Genomic DNA, 14,807 nt, shown 5'->3' with positions numbered 1-14,807 from the left:
TTTAATATATATATTCATTTCTTTTTTGTAGAAGATTAATTAACAGATAATATATATTTTCTGGATTATATAATTGTAAGACATAATTATACTTTTACCCATGTAAATATGTATATGTATAATATACATAATACACTTTCCAAGTGTTTTCTATCTGCAACATGAACTCTCCCCAAAAACTTATGGTCATCTTTCATGATATTTTTCATGATTTTCGTGATTGATAATGTATCATATGATTCACCATATCATAAATGCTTTAAAATTTGGGGTGCGTTCTCTCAACCTGAATTCTCCTAAACCTAACTGACTCTTCACCAAAATACATTTAACATTGAAGTACGTGATGCATCCATACTTGAATTCCTATATACGATCATTGTATGAACTTTCAATGTTGTACTATGATTTTGTAACCCCAGAAATATGATTATATATAGGAATTCGGTAGAGTACATTTCATTCATTCAAAGGGTTTTTTTGCGTTCATTAGCTACTGTATCATGTCTTGATGGTAATACTTTGTTAAACAATATATAGAAACTTTTAGGCATATTATGTTGTGTTTAGTTCTCGATATTGCAACTTGCATATTACATAACCTAGAATTTTTTATAGCAGTTCTTTTTTCATATTATTATACCCACGTTTTATTTACAGATGATGAAGTGTAGGAGAGCGACTCAATATCGTTATCAAAACTGATATGCAATTACTATCATTTCTAAAATATACTTATCTTATTGGAAAGGAATGATATATTCTAAGGGTTGTTTTTCATTATTTTATACTTGATTTATGGAATAGGAATGTGAAGATAAAAAAGCAACAAACTATGAAATGTTGACACAAAATTTTTCCAGGAATGGGGTAATGGACTAATAATGAAGCAACAAAATATGAATGATTCACCAAATGTTGCGAGATTTATATAATTGTAATAACTTAATCAATGCCTCATATAATGTGATAGCATATGTGTTAATTTGACTAATGGGGAAAAAATTGAGTACTAATATAATTATGCATATCTCACAATACCATTTATTATAAATTTGTAAATACTCAATTTAGAAGGTGCATTGGAACTAAACTGAACTATTTACAATCGAATTGGACTGAATCGAATTGGACTGAAAATAAGTTGGGGAGAACATACCCTAACTATCATATGTTTTACAGCACAACCATCCATTTAAAGTCTTAGATTTATACCTTCCATTTTTATTGTAATTTTTTGTAGATCTAATTTACTTCAACAGTATAACTAATTTCCACGATTTTTTCTCTCTCTTGATCTACCTAATTACAAATTGTTTGCTTATCACTAGAAAGCCGGTATTAGTTAGTTTCTCTTTTTGTGAATTGTGATTCTACAATCACATTTCAACCTCCATTGATAATTGCCAAACAAAATCAAGCGAGGATGATTAATGTCCTTCAAATTAGGGGAGAGATTTGATTATTGATCAGAAGATGATATTGATGTTTATACTGATTCAAATTTGGAAAATTTATCAATCGTAGTATTAATATGTTGATAAATCTAAAGTCAACCTTATCAATGGTTGAGATCTATCAATTATCAATAGCTATAATGCTCTGTGATACTTGTTTCTATTTTCTCTTCTCTCTTTTATTATTGTTATATCAATTACAATAGCTCGACCTTTGTTCCACAAAAGTTCAAAACCAAAAGTGCAAAAGTTGGTCTACAAATCTCGAGGATTAAGGCGGATCCAGGAATTTGAATGAGGGATGCGTAATATTTATTGTATAGTACCCGTTACAAAAAAAAACTATTGAAGTACAAATTAAGTGCTTGTTTAGTCCAACGTCTGAAGTAGTTTTTCCAAAATTTTGTTTTCACATGAACTTGTATTTTCTAGAAAGTGTATAACCTTATCTTTAACTTCCCAAAAGAATAAGTAAATTTCTCCATTTTGCAGAAAGTTCTAAGTTTCATATTTTTTCAACCAAACAATACACTTTGGCTTCTTCTGCTTCCTAGAAAATCTCACTTTTCATGTTTTGTTTAACCAACCAAACAATTAACAACACCAAAATTAAAAAAGTTACAAAAGTGTCTTGCTTATAACACATATACACAAAAAAATTCACAATTCACAACAGAATTATACAAAAAAAAAAATCACAATTCATTGCAGAAGTCTTTTTTTTGAAAAAAAATCAAAATTCACAACATTACAATTCTTGCCTATAGGTATGCAAATTTGGGTCCTTTTTTTCCTCACTTCAAATACAAAAACAATAACTATTTTTTCCCCTCAATAAGTACCGTACTTTAATTATGATTTTAAGAAATTATAATGATCTTTAAGGATATGTTAGTCAAGTCCACTTTTATTATTATTATTATTATTATTATTATTATTATTATTATTATTATTATTATTATTATTATTATTATTATTATTATTATTATTATTATTATTATATTATTATATTAATTATTATTATTATTATATATTATTATTATTATTATTATTATTATTATTATTATTATTATTATTATTATTATTATTATTATTATTATACTAAATTACTTATTATGTCTTCTACTCATTTCAGCTATCTTAAATAACTAGTTTTGAAGCCCGTGCGTTGCACGGGTTGTTTTTTTATATATATTTTTTGTAATTTTTTGTTAACATTATTGATTTTCTGTTACTGTAAAATGAGATTTTCCAACACGATTTTATTTACATACTTCATCTATTAATTATCTATTTGGACCAATCAACTTTTAGTAATAAAAAACAACTATAATTGTCAATATTATCTTTACTTTATGTTAATAAAATCATCATTAGTTATTCATCAAATTGCCTCATAAAGTTGCGCTTACTTTATAAGGATTTACTTATCCCCTATACTTGTTAATTAAAGGAATATAAACTACACATTTTTTTTATTTTCTTAAAAATCATGCCCAAACCCATTATTGTAGTAGAAAAAGAATTGATAAAATATTTGTCATTATACCCTTATTTTTAGATTATCTTTAATATCTTTAATTATATATTATTAAAGTTTATAAAAAGTTGATATAAAGTTAGTATTGCAATGGTTGTTTCCATCTCTAATAAGTTAAGGCATGTTGACCGGTATTGTCAACTAATTAACATATCAGTTTATCACTATAATAAAAGTTTAAAAATAAAATAAAGTAGATATTGAGTGGCCACAAATGCATAGAAGTTGTCATTGAAAATGTTGGCTACTTTAGTAGATTTGCAGCAGTTCATTAGATGTTATCGATCGTATGGTTTAGGCAAATCTCATGAATCAATTTTTTTTATTTTATTTTGTGATTTTATATGTGAATCATAGCCGTAGAGTGAATATACAGTATAGTAGTACGTATAAAAGATTCCTAGTTATAATAGATCCCTAAAATATAAAATTTATGAATTTTTTCCTTGGATAATGCAAAAGTGGGTTTTAATTCCCAAAATATGTCCAAAAAACTTAAAATTCCCTGCGTACCGTCCACGTAGGACGGCACGCGAGATTTTTTTTTTTTAGTAAAACCGCTACTTGCAGTAGCGGTTTACAAGTGCCGAGAAATTTTTTTTTTTCAACCTAGGTAAAACCGCTACTCGGAGTAGCGGTTTATTATGAAAACTGATGTCTGCTTACCATATTTTGCGCAAGTACACCGCTACTCAGAGTAGCGGTTTATATTTATACACCGCTACTCAGAGTAGCGGTTTATATTTATAAACCGCTACTCAGAGTAGCGGTTTATTTTAAAATTAAACCGCTACTTTGAGTAGCGGTTTCCGTGGGTTAAAACAAAAAAAAAACAATTTTCTCGCATGCCGTCCTACGTGGACGGTACGTAGGGAATTTTAATTTTTTTGGGCATATTTTGGGAATTAAAACCCATTTTTGCATTATTCAAGGAAAAAATTCTAAAATTTTTTGATTTTTGTCATAGCCGTAGAGTGAATAAATTCTTATCTCTCAAACTCTAAATTTTATTATCTCTAAATTAATAAGATGACGTATTGACGTGGCAATCCTAGGTGGCGCGCTCTATGCTCCCGAAAAGTTCCTCTTTTATATATATATATTGATTGATTGATTGATTAGGTGCTGAAAATTTTAATCACCTTCAATAGATAGAACTGTTTGGAATGTGCTGAAAAAAAAGAGGTATATTTGTAGGGGAATAAAAAAAAAAGACGCTCATTTTACCAAACATACTCACCCCCTTCAGGCATTCTCTCTCCTCCTCCCTCACTTCCATCTTATTTCTTTTCTTCTTTTTTTTTTTTAAATCCTGAAATTAATCTCACTCACGATCATCTAGCATCGTTATCATCATCATCAAGATCTCACCATCATAAAGCATCGTTTTATCATCATCATCAAGCATTGTTACCCTCGATCGCCGATCGCTCATCAAGAATCATCTGATTTCATTTTTTTTTAATCCTAAAACTAATCTCATCATCATCAAGCATGTTATCAATTATCATCATCTTGGGTTTTGATGGTTTTTTTTGGGTAATTATCGGTGGTGGTGTTTATTATAGTGGTTGATTTTTGGATTTGTAAAACTCTGAAGGAAACGCTGCAAAATGCAATCACGTGACAATGGAAAAAATATTCTGATAGGAAGTGAAGAAGAGTGCAGTTAACACTACCCTCAAAGTTTAAAACAGAACAGAACTCACAATAACTGCTCACAACTCCTACCACATACATCATTCAAGAAACTATTGTATGCTACCCAGGTGGACAATGCAATTCATAATCATCTACTCTGAATTCCAATAAGCAATAGCATTGGGATGCCATCTTCTCCACTGTTATCACCACGTGCAACCTATATGGAAACGAAGAACAAAACGTTCAACAACACCAAAGGCTTAATCTCTATTATATAAGGCAACACATGGTGGACACCAAAAATTTGAAAAAGGAAAAAAAGGAAATAAATTAGAGGATAACTAACTCTTTCATTTGAATGAAAAAGGGGGAAAAGTAAGACATTTAAACTGAATATCAGTTTTTTGAAAAAATAAAATTTAAAGACGGTTTTTCTACCCAATTAATTTTATTTTCTACTTCATTTGTTATCACACATTATCGCACGCATTGCGTGCATGTAAGACTAGGTAGTTTTCTTTTTTTATCTCTATTCTATATACTTTCTCTATTCTATATGGGAAGAGGGGTAGAACACCAAAATATTAGAAACCCCATTTTACCCTCATAACATCTCTATTATAACTACTTCCTTTAATGAAAAAACTAGCTACTTATTTTAATTAAAAAATAAAAAAAGAAACTACCTAATTAATTTTAAAAATAAAAAAGACATTACAAAAAGAAAACCATCAACAATTCAAGTATCCCTAATTTATTCGATATAGTTAACAATTAATTTAAAGGCTTAATCTCGTTTACTGGAACCCCAGTCTCACTGTTGAGTTGTGCAAGTGCTCCTTTTCCTGTTATGATTTCTCCTATTAAGGAGAATGCAAATCCTAGTTGTGCTAATCTTCCCACGAATATTTCATTTGATTTAGTAAATCCAAATAGAGGACCTTCCCAACACAAAAAAAATATTGATAATTAGTAGGACAAAAAAAGAAAAGCAAATCTAATACTTGTATTAGGGTGGGAGTCTGGATGATTCACACTAATTTATACCGAGATCCTAAGAATAGTAAACAATTATTAAACCCATATTCGTCAGCATATATTTGCATTAGAGAAGAGAGTCGAGATGATTTACAGTAATTTATACCGAGACATAGAAAATTATCCCTAAGAATAGTGAAAATTATTAAACCCGTATTTACTAAAAATTGCCCGTATATACTTGCATTAGAGAAGGAAGTCTAGATGATTTACACTAATTTATATTGAGACATAGAAAATTATCCCTAAGAATAGTGAAAATTACTAAACCTGTATTTACTAAAAATCGCCCGTATATACTTGCATTAGAGAAGGGAGTCTAGATGATTTACACTAATTTAAATGCAACAAATGAATATTTTATATCTCACAAATAATACCCCTTTATTGCATTTAAAACGAAACGGATATTATATCATGTTTCTTATAAGAGAACTTTTCTTTAGTGAATGAAAGAAATTAAAGCATGATATTATTTGTATAAATTGTATTTATAAATTAGTTAGAAAATGATATATATGTGTTTAGATTTTACCTCCTTCCTTTAACCCCAAAGCTGATCGAACATTCTTTCCAGGAGGGATGACTGCTTTCTCAAGTCCAGTGGGAGGGTCATCCACAAACCTTCCCCTGTCTCCTAGAGCTCCAATTGAGAATAACACTCTCATGGAAAATCGACTTGGAAACGAAGACCCAGAATATGTCATAAAAGAAAGCTTAACTGAGAAGAACAGCCATTGCCAGATATGAGACTGCTCCAAAGATGGGCACTTTAACAAAAAGTTCCAGCAGCATGTTTACACCACCTGAGAACTACAATTGTTGGCAAGTCAGTTTATATTTTTAAATTGTAATTATACATAAAAATAAATGTATAAGATTACGTAAAAATTTCTAGCCAACACACTTCTCTTTTTTGCATATGAGTAATGGTGGTTATTATAAATTTTTTTATTATGCATTCCGAAGCAGATGTAGCAAAATCAAAACTAAAAAGAAAGAAGATATACTAATAGCTTACTGTAATGTAATATAGAGTTAGTTACCTTGATGAAACAATTTGAGCTACCTTCACCATCACAATATCTTGTAATCTCTCTCTCCACTTCCACGTCTAGATTTTTCTTCCACCTACACCTCCAAAGATGATACATAAAACAAAAACAGCAATTACAATTCAAAAATTATGCTAACTTTATATTGAAATCCTAATTCAGCAAGAAAGGAGTTTTTAAGAAACCTCGTGATTGAGATTTGAGATGAGAAGATAGCGTTCTTCGAGTTTGACATTACGATTATGTTCTTTACTTCTTCGATTCAGAATTGTGGTAAAATAGAGTATGGTGATGTTTCATCTTCTCCATCTCTCTCTCCCCTTCTCTTTTTTTTTAGTTCAAAAAGCACAGAAAAGTTTGTAATAAAATGTTCACAGTTGCAAATTGGAGATTTGGACCGTGATTTAAGCAGAAGATTTGCCTAAAATCATGGAAAATCTTTTGCACCGTAAGGAGAAATTTGCCTAAAATCATGGAAAATCTTAATTTTGCACCGTGATTTATAATACGTGTTTCCTAAAATACAACAATTAAAATCTCAATTAAGAGGCATAATTTCAGGAAATTAAGTCTCCTAATTTGTCCGAAATTGTTCAAAATGAGGTTATTGCCACGTGGACTATCTCATTGAGCTTCTAAGGCTATGTTCAGTTCACCTTATTTTTGCTTATTTCAGATCTAATCAGATCAGATCAGATCAGATCAGAAAAAATAAGTTCAGATCAGATCAGTTCAGATCATGCTTATATTTAAAAATCATTATGTCTTTCATTACATATTAGTAAAAATTATAATAATTGAATATTAATAAAGTACTCACTGAGACGAATCAAACAAGACCCCACATGACTATATTTTTTCTTATATATTGAGAAAAATCTAAAAGATAAGATCGTGTAATCAGAAAAGATAAGTTCAGATCAGATCAGAAAAAATAAGTTCAGATCAGATAAGTTCAGATCAGAAAATTTCAGGTGAACTAAACATAGCCTAAATAATGGAGCATGATACTATTTCCTTAATTATATAGATTACGTATCAATTAGAATCCGTAATTGACGTCAATTATATAAATTACTGAATCAATTATATGCGTGATTAAGGGAAGGGATATCCGTGATTATGGGAATTTCACACTCTTTGATTCCTTTGACACGAGGACACTCTCATTGAGCTTCGAAAAAATACTGATCAAAGGAGCATGCCACGTGGGATTGAAATCGCTAACTGAACGACACGTGGCCTGAAGGATTCTACTTTAAATATATATATAGATAGATAAAAAAGGAAGGGAGAAAAACCAAGAAAAGAGAATTTGCTTTCAGTGAGAAATTTTGATATGGCTTCTACTTTTTTGGCCCAAAGTATCAGGTTGCTTTTCTACAACTTTTGATAGAAATTTGCTTGATGTCCATATAATGGAACTTGTAAAGACAATGATGAAATAGTCGGTGCTATAATCCCGTTATGTTCTTGTGTCATTAATTGATATGGTTGACAATATTACTGGGAAGTGTTGAAAAAGTTTAGATTTAATTTGCACTATAAATCAATGGCCCCTTTTGTATTTTTATGTTGGAATTAGAAGGAATCTTGAAACTAATTAATGCTTATTTGCAGCCCTAAGGGTTGCAAATAACTTTTGCCTTTTTTAAAAAACAAAAGTAAAAACTGAACATTTAATGTTGCATGGTTTAATGTATACAAAAGTTTAATAGGGTAAAAAGATTCAATTTTATCATTAATAATGATACATTGAAAGCTGAAATTATGAGGATATTTTGGCAATCAAATTATTTTCATGAGGGTATTGTGTGCATAATTATTGATTGAAAATAGGACTTATATTTTGGGACATCTTATAAGGAAACAAGACTTATATTATGAGATAGAGGGACTAAAAACCATTGGGAGTATCTCTCTTTTATTTCAAAATACTTCATTTGTTGGGGCTGATAAGAGCTTGGCTACTGATAATTTTTTTGGCAAATGTTTTTTGGGACCCTTTTAGAAACCCCGTGATAAGATGAATATCAAATATGGGATTGGTTAACGTCTCCCCAAAATTACTTTAAGGGCCTGTTCTCTTCGGCATAAAACAGCTGGACGGAACTGAACTGAACTGATCTGATCTGAACTGATTTGAACTGAACTGAACTGAACTGAACTGAACTGAATTGAACTGAACTGAATTGAACTAAACTGAACTGAACTGAACTGAAATGAATAGCGATATGTGAGAGTAAAAGTATTGTCAAGAACTGAACTGAACTGATCTGAACTGATCTGAATTGAACTGAACTGGACTGAATTGAACTGAACTGAACTGAATTGAACTGAACTGAAAATAAGATGGGGAGAACAGGCCCTAAATCACCCCAAGTTCATTTTTATAGACCATTTTACCCTTCCTCTTTTCCACACCACCCACCACCCCCACCACCACTTGCCACCAGTCGCCATCACCTACCTCCCCACTGCCACCCGCCACCTCCTCCACCACTCACCTGTAAAGCCGTCGAAATTTTTAAGGACCATAGGCGAATGTCCGGACTGGACGTTCACCCATGGTCCCTAAAAAAATTTCGACGGCTTTGCACAACCAAAGAAGAGAAGAGGAAGAAGCTAAAGGCCCGATCCACCACGACTTCGAGCTTAGATTATGGGGAACTCCAATCTAGGCTGCTGGTGGGGGTTGCAGGGGGTGGGGGGTTGCAGGGGGTGGGGGTGCTGCTCGTGGGGCTTGCAGGGATGGGGGTGGCTGGTGGGATAGGGGGAGGATGGGGGATGCTGGTGGGTGACTGTGGCAATGGGGTGGTGTGGCAGGAGGTGGATGGTGGTGGAGTAAGGTGGTTGGTGGTGGTTTAGGGAAAAGGTTAGAAATATAATTTCAATTTTTTTTGAGGCGATGTTAAGTAAATTTGAAGAGACGAATAGACCCCACAATCACCTGAACACGGAGGGAAGCTCTAACCAAACGGTTATCCTCACCCTCAAATTTTCCAAGTGATTAACATTAGTAATTCTATTAATCCACCAATACCAATTACCCAGTGTACACTCCGCTGTGCGCTTGTACCTGTCTTGGCAGCCAAGACAAGTCCCTCTTCCATCTCCATGTCCTGCAACAAACTCACACTGCTGATTGCTAAGTTTAGTAGTGAGGAGCCATAAACAACAAAAAAAACCCCAAAATGAAATTTAGGGTTCATCGGAGATTTCCAGCATTCAATCATCTCAATCGCTTTTCCAATCTCAACGTCTTTCAATCTCACCGCATTAATCCCTCCTTCCTCAAGAAGCTTCATACCTCTTTTTCTACTAAAGCTTCTCTTAACGATGGCCATAACAGTAGCAGCTCTAATGGTGCGATTCTCTCTCTCTCTCTTACTATAACTTGAAATTTCAGTAACTGAAGCAGATAATTTGAAATGAAGTTGAAACATTCTTTTATGCAGGAAACACATTTTTGTTGCCAGGCGCAACTGTAGCTACCATACTAATGTTTGGTGCTCTTCATGCTCGTCGCCTTTACGATGACAGGAAGGTCTATTTTCATTCAATTTCACTTTCTATATTCTTTGATAATTATCATACTTGTTTCCTTATTTTGGTTCTGTGTGCATTGCTTGTTCTTTGGGAACGCTTTTTATCAATGCGTGCTCATCTAGGTTTCTTATTATGACCGGCATATTTGCCGATGCACAACTTTAACTATTAATATCTAATCATCCATTGCTAAAAAATTATATACATCGAGACAAATTCGACGTCATCTTGTATGCTAACATTGAGTTTTATACATATGTAGAAAAATATATAGTCAAATTAGAGTCTATAAATAGTGCTAAACTTAAATTGGAGTATTTCGAAAAACAGAGCGAGTAATAAAATTGCAGGTCAATCGTTAAATTCCGCTTTCCTTTGAAATTTAGCAGTTGATTAGATTATTAAGGTATTGCATATTCATTTGGTTCATGAACTTTGGGAGGTTTCCTGTATATTGCTTATCTTAGTGTGCTTGTGAAATGTCTGTTGTTATTGATAGAGTGATTTGATGTCTTAAACATTAGAATTGTTTGTTGGTAGGTTGAGGAGGCAAAGGAGAGAGGCATAGAACCTGGGTTTCAACCTGATGCAAAAGTAATGTGCTCAATTCCTTGTTTGCATGGCTTTTCACGAGTGATCGAACATTGGATACTTGTTTGACGTGTTCTAATTTTGATTGATATGACGTTTTAGGCATCATTTTTGAATATCCTACCACTGCGCACTATTTCTCGAATTTGGGGTTCCTTGATGAGCGTGGTGAGTTCCAGATTCCACTTATGTAACTAGAGCAACTTGTTTACCTCAAGGACATAGATGCTTTGCCATCATTGATCTATTATAATGTATCATTGTGTCATGTGTTGATCTAAATGGACCTTCACTTGTTTAATTTGTTGCAGGAACTCCCTGTACAAATGAGGCCTTATGTGTACAAAGCATGGGCGCGGGCATTTCATTCAAGTAAAGTTACTTCCATTGCTCTGAGTGCTCGTCCTTGTTCAGTTGACATCCATGATGTATCTACTATGTCTGTCTATATTCATATTGAGCTCTTTCAGAAAATTGTAAAGGAAATTTATTTGAGTCTGTCATTTGCAGACTTGGAGGAGGTGGCTTTACCTTTGGAAGAATATCCATCTATGCGGGATTTCTTTTCTCGGGGGCTGAGAGAGGGTTGCAGACCTATAGATAATGATCCTCAATGCCTGGTAACTGGTAACAGCTTCTTGGTTTCCATATGTGTTTAATAAGCACTTTCTGATATCTGTCTTTGTTCTTAGTATGGTGCTCTTCTTACCTGATGACAGATCAGCCCTGTGGATGGTATTGTTGTGAGATTCGGGGAGTTGAAAGAACCTGGTGCCATGATTGAGCAAGTTAAAGGTTTTTCCTATTCTGTGTCCACTCTTCTGGGACTAAATTCTTTCCTTCCCATGGTCTCTGGGAAAGATGTGGTTCAAAAGAACGGAGAAGTAGAAGACAGTCACAAGGATCAAATTAAGAAGTCATGGTGGAGAGTTTCTTTGTCTTCACCTAAAATTCAGGATCCAATACCTGCTAGGTGAGTGGCTAATAAGCTAAATAACTTAACACCTGTCATAAACACTTATATTGTTGAGAGAAGAATTCTAGACATATCTTCGGTTCTGCAGTCTTGTTTGCTTATCACATGTCTCTGGTAGGAGTGTTCAAATTTCACTTTGAAGTTTACTAGTGCATACTACATAGATATTCATTTCCGCTGATCATCATGATTTATTTTGCAGCCCAATGAAGGGTCTTTTTTATTGTGTCTTGTACCTGAGCCCTGGAGACTACCATCGTGTGCATTCACCTGTTGACTGGAATGTTCTTGTCCGCAGACATTTTTCAGGTGACTCAGAAATTCAATTTGTCTATATAAAGCTCTATTTAGAACAAGAATTTGTGTGTAGAGGGATAATTTGAGTACTCATGGTGTGGATGGCAACTTCAGGTTCTTGAACCAGTATGTTCTTATATACTCAAGTCGTTTAAGCTGTTACTCCCGCCGTTCCTCTAAGTTTGCTCAATTGGAGTATGTTTACTTTTTGATGTTTTGGTTGGGTGGAGTTGATGAGAGAGATTTCCGCTGGGACCAAAAGTGTTATATGTGAGAGTAAAGTGGTGGTCCCTCATTGCTAACTATGGTATGGGTAAACTTAAAGGGACAAACAAAAAAGAAACGTCAGAAAACTAGGGTAATCAAAGAGGGAAGAGGGAGTATCAGTGGATGGAAGGTTTTTCTTAGGATTCTGGCAAGCATTGTTATGCTCTCTGTTTGTGTCACCTTTTGGCAGGCTGGAACTTGAATTTAGAAGTTTCGGAAGGATACAACACCGTGTCTTGTCTTCTCAAGATGTTAAGCAACATACGTTACCATAGACGATTCTTACTGCTTCATTAGAGGACATTCCTGTATTGGATCGTGCTGCTTGAGTACTTATAAGTTGTAATTATTAACTGGTCCACCTATCCCCAACAAACTGACGTGAGCGAGCAACGCCACCTGATGTTATGCACTCCTGCTGCTGCTATTAGTTTTATGCTTTACTTCAATTGTCACTTTCCTTGTGCAGTTGGTTGTTGATCTAATTGATGAAACTTGAATGATGGTCATTTTATTGTTATAGGTCGTCTTTTTCCTGTGAATGAGCGTGCTACCAAAACAATCAGAAACCTCTATACCGAGAATGAAAGGGTATGCAGACTTCTTCTTTAACTTCAATTGCAGGTGTAGAACAGGATTCAACAGTCATTTGTCAACTTGGAAGTTTTTTTTTGTGAGTGTCAAACTGGGAGACTCCTTTAGCTTAAAAATATGCTTTTACAGCACTCATCAAGCCCTTCCTTTCTTCTTTCCTTTTGTTATTATTTTGGTAGAATGGTATACCGCTGAGGCTTCTTCAGTACTCTGGATGTGATCTATAGTATAATATGACAAAGTTGCTCCTTTTGTCATCACTCTTTAAAAATAAACTTTTTGTTGAAGTTCCACGGGACCATGGGAGTCATATGCAGGTTGATAGTCTTTTAGACTGTGTTTCTAGTCAGCTTTATGATCATGTATTAATTTCAACATCAGCAGAGACACTGCAGCTGCAGAATTGACATACTTTCCTACACTAAGAAAACTCTGAGATTTTAACTTCATCCTGAGTTGAAAGTTCTCTCTTTTGTCATTTCCAGATTGTGCTGGAAGGTCAGTGGCAACAAGGGTATTTAGCACTTGCAGCAATAGGTGCTACGAACATTGGCTCTATTGAGGTGATCTATCATTATCTCAAATTGTTTTTCCTCTAAGACCACTGATGTATGTAATGAGATATTGTTCAACCCTCATGAGACATCATCTATGACTAGCCAGTTCACTTTTACACCTTCTCTTGACTATTGTCAATTCTTGAATTTTGATTTATTTGCTTGCATGGCAGCTTTACATTGAGCCAGAGCTGCGGACAAATCGTCCTAGTAAGAAGTTTCTACAGTTCGAGCCACCTGAAGAGCGAATATATGAACGAGAAGGTGTTGGCTTTATGGTTAAGAAAGGGGAAGAGGTTAGAAATGGAACTGAATGTCTCTTCAAAATTAGTTTACCCTTCTAGATTTTCTTGATATTTCCAAAATGTTGTTTATAAATCTTTGTTTTTGCCATTTTCAACAAATGTTTGTGTGTTGCATCATCTTGTGTATTTCTGGAACTCTGGAAGGCTGACACTGGTTGTTGTCTACTTCAACTCCAAAATGTGTTAGAGAACTGTTAACTTAGTCCTGCTAATCTCATGCCATTCTATATGTTTCCAAAATTTACAGGTTGCAGCTTTCAACATGGGATCGACTGTGGTCCTTGTCTTTCAGGCTCCAGTAGCCAAATCATCAAAAGACAAGGCATCATCAACAGACTTTAGATTCAACATCAATCGTGGTGATAGAATCCGTGTGGGAGAAGCGCTTGGGAGATGGAAAGATTGAAGACCATTGAGGGAACTCGTAGAAGCAGGCTTACAGTAGTAACAGGAAAAATATCATAGAAAATGTATTCATTGCATCTGTTAATACAGCTACACTGACAGAAAGAATATTTTCTCCACTTAGAATATGAATGTTTTGGTCACGTCTGAAAAGTGATTGATTGCATAATTAGAATGAGGGATTACACTATGCTCTTTATTTTAAGTTCATCAGTCCTGCAACTCGTTTGAGATTCGCTCTTTCTCTCACTTAATGCAAAGACAATTCTCTTCACGCTCATTCTGCTGCTTGTTGAGCAGGTAATGACGTAGTATCACTGTATAGAGCACTTTTAATGAACCTATTGTCACTTGTCAATTGGTGATGACCAGAGTAATGAGAACTTGCTTACATCCTCTGCATATTAGATGATGTATGGGATACTAAGGAGACAACAGACTAGTGCTAAACTGCTAATAGATATAATCTCCCATAAACAAATAAGGTGAATCACAAATGCTGTGTAGATATGCAGAACAGCAGAACCTTTAT

General features: G+C 33.8%; 1 protein-coding gene and 1 long non-coding RNA gene across 2 annotated transcripts; one reads left to right on the top strand and one right to left on the bottom strand.

Moving 5' to 3' along the window:
• Window positions 1-5,426: 5,426 nt before the first annotated feature.
• On the bottom strand, window positions 5,427-7,084 carry LOC104902605 (uncharacterized). The gene is made up of 3 exons (XR_791382.4): window positions 6,726-7,084; window positions 6,215-6,492; window positions 5,427-5,582 (listed from the first exon to the last, which is right to left on the bottom strand). It is a non-coding gene; the product is annotated as an uncharacterized LOC104902605 (long non-coding RNA).
• Window positions 7,085-9,777: 2,693 nt separating this feature from the next.
• LOC104892767 (phosphatidylserine decarboxylase proenzyme 1, mitochondrial) lies at window positions 9,778-14,480 on the top strand. Its single transcript, XM_010678767.4, has 12 exons — window positions 9,778-10,100; window positions 10,193-10,281; window positions 10,824-10,877; window positions 10,977-11,042; window positions 11,186-11,246; window positions 11,385-11,494; window positions 11,594-11,847; window positions 12,053-12,159; window positions 12,938-13,005; window positions 13,494-13,571; window positions 13,739-13,861; window positions 14,118-14,480. The coding sequence occupies exons 1-12, from the start codon at window positions 9,929-9,931 to the stop codon at window positions 14,274-14,276; spliced, it is 1,341 nt and encodes a 446-aa protein (XP_010677069.2). The 5' UTR covers window positions 9,778-9,928; the 3' UTR covers window positions 14,277-14,480.
• The last annotated feature ends 327 nt before the right edge of the window (window positions 14,481-14,807 follow it).

Source organism: Beta vulgaris, chromosome 5, assembly GCF_026745355.1.
Source record: "Beta vulgaris subsp. vulgaris cultivar EL10 chromosome 5, EL10.2, whole genome shotgun sequence".
Taxonomy (NCBI): Eukaryota; Viridiplantae; Streptophyta; class Magnoliopsida; order Caryophyllales; family Amaranthaceae; genus Beta; species Beta vulgaris.
This window is presented reverse-complemented; position numbering and strand designations above follow the sequence as displayed.

What these genes read in the sequence shown, in the direction of transcription:
- LOC104892767 (XM_010678767.4), top strand. Translation starts at nt 9,929, where the DNA reads ATGAAATTTAGGGTTCATCGGAGATTTCCAGCATTCAATCATCTCAAT. An exon ending in GCCTTTACGATGACAGGAAG is followed by an intron (nt 10,282 to 10,823) that starts GTCTATTTTCAT and finishes GTTTGTTGGTAG; the next exon opens with GTTGAGGAGGCAAAGGAGAG. An exon ending in GGCGCGGGCATTTCATTCAA is followed by an intron (nt 11,247 to 11,384) that starts GTAAAGTTACTT and finishes TGTCATTTGCAG; the next exon opens with ACTTGGAGGAGGTGGCTTTA.